Source organism: Typha latifolia, chromosome 6 (assembly GCF_019914945.1).
Source record: "Typha latifolia isolate L0001 chromosome 6, TyphaL0001v2, whole genome shotgun sequence".
NCBI lineage: Eukaryota > Viridiplantae > Streptophyta > Magnoliopsida > Poales > Typhaceae > Typha > Typha latifolia.
Genome location: NC_133091.1, coordinates 9,658,749 through 9,665,617, shown reverse-complemented (window position 1 = coordinate 9,665,617; position 6,869 = coordinate 9,658,749). Strand labels below are relative to the sequence as shown.

The 6,869-nt window shown below is 35.0% G+C and overlaps 1 protein-coding gene across 1 annotated transcript; it reads left to right on the top strand.

The window, feature by feature from the left end:
• The first annotated feature begins 2,707 nt into the window (after positions 1 to 2,707).
• LOC140790219 (two-component response regulator ORR3-like) lies at positions 2,708 to 5,300 on the top strand. The gene is made up of 5 exons (XM_073140196.1): positions 2,708 to 3,095; positions 3,181 to 3,275; positions 3,373 to 3,450; positions 3,575 to 3,645; positions 4,715 to 5,300. The coding sequence occupies exons 1-5, from the start codon at positions 2,993 to 2,995 to the stop codon at positions 5,016 to 5,018; spliced, it is 651 nt and encodes a 216-aa protein (XP_072996297.1). The 5' UTR covers positions 2,708 to 2,992; the 3' UTR covers positions 5,019 to 5,300.
• Positions 5,301 to 6,869: the final 1,569 nt, after the last annotated feature.

Genomic DNA, 6,869 nt, shown 5'->3' with positions numbered 1-6,869 from the left:
ATTACTAGAACGGTGTTGATGGGCCTATGACTGGGGTCTTTAGTCTGATGGCCACAGACAACCGGTCATATGCAGTGTCGCTAGGCATGTATGGGTGATAATACCACTAGTTGACTAGTCCCCCTCGATTTTGATGGTGCTTTGTGAGATATGTTATTGTAACTCGACTCTTGTGTGGATTTCTATGTAAAATGAGCTATAATGATTAAAGCTATTAAAAGTCATAATGTACATTTTTTTTTCTAACATGTTATGAGTTGTATTTTTATTTATCATGTAATAATCTTAGATTATTATTAGATTTTACTTACTGGGCCCCGTGCTCACCGCTATTTTTGGTGGAAATATTTCAGAGCTGATTATAGAAGATGCGGACATCGAGGAGTAGCAGATTCATTCCTTTATTTTTAGCATTTGTTTATTTTATTATTTCAGTTGGACTTAGCCCCTGCGAGGGTATTTATGTTTTATCAAATTTGTGATAGACTTGTATTCCTAGAGGCTTGTTGAGGCGTGTAATATTATAATTCTGGATTATTTGTTGGATTAGTATGGTATTTCTTGACTTATTCAGATACTCGGTGAGATTATTTCACTAACAGGTCACGTGGGAATCACGTGGACATGCTTCACGTGAGGAACACATGAATTATGGAAGTGGGTGTTTCATCTTTCTTCTAACGTTCATTGCCGAGTGTGCTCACTTGAGCCAAAAACTATTTACCATTTATTTGTCCATCATAGAGTTGCTACCAATCTTTGGAATTATTTTAAGGGACCTCTTAGCGGTCAACCTCAGTTTTGGTGATAGATGGTTGTATGATCTGTGGCTAGCGAAGGGTGAGGGGCTGCTAGCAAAAGACAAAGCCTGGCTAAGGACTTGTCTGGCTTACTTTGGCATATTTGAAAATTCAGGAACCAGATACATTTTGACAACTTCCGAGAAGATCTTATTAAGGTTTGGAATCCAACGGTAGCATTAGCAAATGAATATCTTGAACAACTGTGTCGGCCATCTTAAGTCCACACCCACCTCTGTGACAATTTGCTAGGAACCTCCAACCTCCACTATTTGGTTAGGTCAAGATAAATATCGATGGATCCTTTATGGATAGTCATAAGAAGGAGGAGTGGGCTTTATTGTGTGATAGTCTAATGCCAATACTTCCTTATAGGTACCAGGCGTGAGGGCCGTCAAAATAATCAAGTTGGCTTGAGCTTGGCTCAATAAGGTTAGACAAAGCTCAACTCGAGAATGAGCTGAGCCTCAATTAAGTAGGCTCGATAATGCTTGAAATAATTATAATATATGTATGTATGTATATATATAGAATATGAGTAATACTTTCTACACTATGCAATACTTATATTCCAAAATTTATTTAAGTGGATTATTATGTACTCCAATCTTGTAGAGTTAATTTCTAAATTCTACGGATATCATTTCTTTTTAAAATATATGGATATTTCTATTAGTATATATCTTTGAATTATGTCTTATTTTAAGCTTGATTCAAGTCTAAATCAAATTTTATTCAATTCAAACTTGATTAGGCTCAAAATTTTGCTTAAATTGATTAAGACTTGAAATTCATTATTGATTGGCTCGTTTAGCTCGAGCTTAAAATTAGTTTAAAATTGGCTCAAATTGAAATGATTTCAATTCAAGCTTAATCACAAATTTAGGCTTGAAATTATTTTCAATTTAAGTCACCTCAATTACACTCCAACAAGTGCCCCTACAAATGTGCTTTAATAGCAAAAGCAATATGGAGGCTCTTTTAAGTATTCAGGATCGTGGCTTTTTCTAGTATTTGACTAGAATCTTACTCACTCCAATTGATTAAAATTCTTAGGGGTGAATAAAGTCCTCTGTGGGCTATTGAATCAATTATTGAAGACATTGAACACTTAATTAACAATTATTAGAATCACAAAGTTAACCATATTTATAGGGAAACTAATAAGGCTGCTGATTGTTCGGCAAATATTGAAAGATGCGTATGTTTTGATATACTTGGGACGTGCATTATCCTTGTGAACTTGTACAAATATTGGTCCGCAAATTAACCATTAATCTATAAGATCTTACTTCTTTTTTTGGGGGGTAAAACAAAAAGCCTCTTAAAACTCCTCTTCCTTTCAGTCCAAATCTACCTTCATAAACTAAACTTTGACCATGTTTAAGAACATCCAGTAAGGTCCTGTCTTTCTCTCCCCATGGCAGCACGCGGTACATTGCACCTTTTGGGCCTCCCCAAGTGTTAAGCATGGAAGTTACAGCAAGTTGCTGCTCCTACGATCTATTCCGGATTCTTTTGGCCCCTAATAGCCTCCAAATCAAGAAAGGGAAAAAAAAAGAAAGAAAAGAAAAGAAAAGAAAAGAAAGACATTGATGGGTATATCTAGAAGAGATAGAGATGTAAGAGAGAGATAGAGTGGTGATAAGAATGGGAGGCAAATCTGAAGATGATCACATGGAATTGCTCCCCCCCCACCCACACCTCAGTTGCTGTAGAGGAAAGATACCGTAGAAGCACGGGTGACGTCAGCGGATCTAGGGGGATGGATTGGGTGGGCCACCACCATTAGACACCCTTGATCATGTCCCTCCCCCAATCTCAAAGACCCGCCTGGCATTGGATCATGGTAAGTGGGTGGTCTGAGGAATATAATTCATAACCCCACCAAGAGAGAGAGAGAGAGAGAGAGAGAGAGAGAGAGAGAGAGAGATCGAGTTTGTTTGTGGGGACTTGCTTGGTCTCCAATTCAAAAATCGTGATCTTTTTTAGGAGATTTGGTACAAAATCTGGTCGGATCTTGCTTTCCAAGAGGAGTTGGGATTTGGGTTTCCGATTGGTTTTTATATCCAATTGCAAAGGGAAGAGAAAAACCAAAACCCAAAAAAAAAGGGAAAAAAAAAGAAGAGATACAATCAAACCCACCAAAGTGTTTGATCCTCTTCATTCAACCTCTTGAAAGAAAGATAAGAATGGCAGTTGATGCAGAGACCCAATTCCACGTCCTGGCTGTGGATGATAGCCTCATTGATAGAAAGCTCATTGAGAGGCTCCTCAAGACCTCCTCCTACCAAGGTAGCCAGTCTCCTTGGTGTACTGCTGCAAGAACAACTCAACTCATTTGTTTGATTTCCTTTCAGCTTATATTTGTTTGTTTCAGTAACCACAGTGGATTCTGGGAGCAAGGCTTTGGAGTTGCTGGGCTTGATGGATGTGCAAACTGACCCACCTTCTTCTGCATCCACTGATCACCAGGTAATGTGACAAAATTTTTGACATATATTCTTTCTTTTTCTTTAAGCTTTGTATTTGTTGGAAGCTTTGCGAGATGATGTATTTTGTCTGGTCTCAGGAGATTGAGGTGAATTTGATCATCACAGACTATTACATGCCAGGGATGACAGGATATGATCTGCTGAAGAAGATTAAGGTGGTTTTTTAAAAAAAAATTTAATGTATGTTTGCATTGATTAATTAACTAATTCTACTTTCTGTTGTAAAGATCTTAGGATCATGGTTACTTAATAGGATTAATCTTTTCTTATTGCTTTCAGGAATCATCAGCTCTGAAGGATATCCCAGTTGTAGTCATGTCTTCTGAGAATGCTCCCTCTATGATCAACAGGTGAGTGAGAGATTGCACCTCAGATACTGAAAAAGAATTTACTTTGTTGTGATTCATAGAGAAGAAAAGAAGATAGGACGAATGCTATATTATATATTATTTCAAATTTCTTTACTTTTCCTGTTATTTTAACAACGCATAAAAGTTATATATAAAAAACTCCTAGATGTTCCTCTATAGTTGTTATAATGTTAGGAACATTTACCCCTATTTTAGATAAAATGAGAGAAACTGTTGAGGGGTAAAATAGACATCTAATATTTCTACCATTAAGAATGTGAGAGATAAATTAGAATAGTTTGGGGATTCCAAATGTGATTAACCCTGAGATTAACTTCCTTCCAAAAGTATACCTCTTCTCCTTTTGAAAATTCTGTGTATAGTTTATTTGTTCTTCTACGTTATATGGACCCTTACATTATACCCTTTAATTACTCCAATTATCTCCGTAATGCTATGATATTTGCAACATAATGCCTAAAGTGACGGGCAAAAGAAATTCAATAATGTCAAATAACAAAGTAGGGAATAATTCTAGAAAATCATAACACCTAATATGAATTCACAAAGTAGAGGTGTCGGAGTCTATTAGAATAAAATTATAGTTCTCTACTAGTTTAAGCCTCTAGAGTAATTGGTGCGAATCTTTTGTTTAAAAGTCCTTGGATCTACATTGTGAAAAAGGAGAAAATATTTTTTGTCGATCGAGTTAGGTGAAGTCCACTTCTTAGGCCTATTAAAAAATATCACAAGCCTAAGAATAAGTGAGAATGTTGGCGGCTATCAACTTCAGGATTTTGTTGTTATGTTTGCATGGATAATTCACATCTTGCACAAACTCTTGCAATGAAAAATATTCTTGTAGGTAATAAATATCTTTCAGTAGTCAAACCTGGAAAGGAATCTGGGGAAGAGAAGGAAAAAAGAAAAATAAGAAAAGGACTAGTCCTTTCTGTATATATTGGTCAAACATCTCAAAATCTTTCCCACTTGTGCACATTAGTAGATCTCCTTTATTCCTCTTCCTTATATACAAGGAGCAGATCATGATGTGTACTGATGATGACAGATGCTTGGAGGGAGGAGCAGAGGAGTTCTTTCACAAACCAGTGCAGCTCTCAGACATGAAGAGGCTCAGTCACCACCTGCTTAAAGGTAAAAGCAAAGAGGAGGATGAGGATGAGGATGAGGATGAGGAGCAAAAGCCAGAGGAGAAGGAGGAGGAGGAGCAGGAGCAGGAGCATGAGAAGAACAATGATAGGAAAAACAGTGGAGGCAGCAATAAAAGGAAAGCCATGGATGAAAGGCTTTCACCTGAGAGGACAAGACCAAGACTCTCCAGTAGCAGCAGCAGCAGCTTGACAGTAGTATGACAGAAAGAAAACAGAGTGTTGTTTGTCCTGTGTTTGAGAGAGAGAGAGAGAGAGAGAGAAGGGAAATGAGAAATTCACACTTCTCTTTTTGTTCTTTCTTTTCTTTTCTTTTCTTTTCTTTTACCTTATAAACATTTTTGGCATTTAATTTAGGGTATTGGATTTTGTTATCTGATGGCAGGAGATATACATCAATATTGTGGGAATATAATGGAGAAGGGAAATGAGAAGTTTATATTGGTGGGATGATTTTGAGATATTAAATGCAATAGATTTGGACTTCTTCTTCTTCTTTTTTATTAATTTCTGGAGGGGGAATGTTTACACAATTGCTGCTAACAATATTTAAAATATTATAATTGTCATCCAAATATTTGGTTAATTTTTTTAGGAATATTTATAGAATATTCCAAACATGTGACATTAAATGACCAAAATACCTTAACTTTTTGAACTCTTTTAATATGATATCGAGTAATATTAGATAGTTTTGGAACATTTTAAACAGTTTCTATGATCAATAAATTTTGGCCAGTTTAAAAACTTTTTGCAAGGACAAAATGTTTTATTTATTTAATATTACTTAATTTTAACTAGCGGAATAGTATTTTTGGAAGATGTAAATGATTTCCATAGAAATTATTATATTTTAAAGAAAATATTGGCAATCTTGACATTGTAAATATTTTTACTGGTAATTATGTAAAAATATCTTCTTCATTTCCTATGAAATTGAAAGTGACTATGTGCTTGATATGTCAAAATTCAAAGATATGGAAAAAAAATCCATTCCATCTGACTGCTATATAATATACCTTATAAACATTTCTGATAGATATCCTATCAGACTTGCTCCAAGAATCTTTGTACAATCTTATCTTGTCCTCAATATTCCAGGGATGAAAGAATCTTTCTATATCCAAACCATTGCACTTAAATTTATAATTTGTCTTCCATGTTTTGGCAGAAACAAATGATCAAATTCTAAGGTAGCATTTGGACATGGAATAACTTCTATAGTATAGCTATGCTCATTTCGTATATTTGAATAAGAAAATTTAAATTTACTATAGTGTTTAATTATAAGCCAGCATATTTATAACAATTATATTTGATGAGACATAAAGAAGTAATAAACTTAGAATATATATTGATAGTAACCAAAGTACATATCCTTTAAGGTGGATATATAATAAATAGAGAGAAAGAAGAGAGCGGGAGAAAAGAATTGAACGAATAGTTAATCAAAGTATTATCTTAAAAATAAAAAGAATACTTAAATCTTTATTGCTAAATATAAATATTGAGATAAACTATTGTTTAGAAAATAAACTAGTATATACCTCACTATACTATAATAAAGTTGGGCTTATTTGTAACAACCAAATCCAAAAAAAAAAAAAAATTCATGGGCACGACGCGACCGGCCACACTGTGGCCGGCCTCGTGCCCATGCTCATACAGCTTGGTGGGGCGCCACGTGTATTAATTATAATAAAGAAAAGTGATTCTATCATAGACCTAGTTATGTAATCAAAAATAAAGAAAAGTGATTCTAAATCTAATAAACCTTTATATTTTAACTGAATTAATTATAATTAGATAAACGGCTAACATCATACTACTTAAATATTTCAGATCCCAAACCCCCTTATTTGAGACCCCGTGGACCTTGCTAGCGATGAATGTCACTTGGTTACCTGACGGACGTGAGAGATGCGTGGTTTGTATCTTCTGATCAGACGGTGAGTAGTCTTATCCCTTAGATGCCTTTCTAAAATTAAGTTATATTATATATTTGTGTATATGCATGTTTTGGCCGCCAGCATGATTATATGATTTTATCTAGAG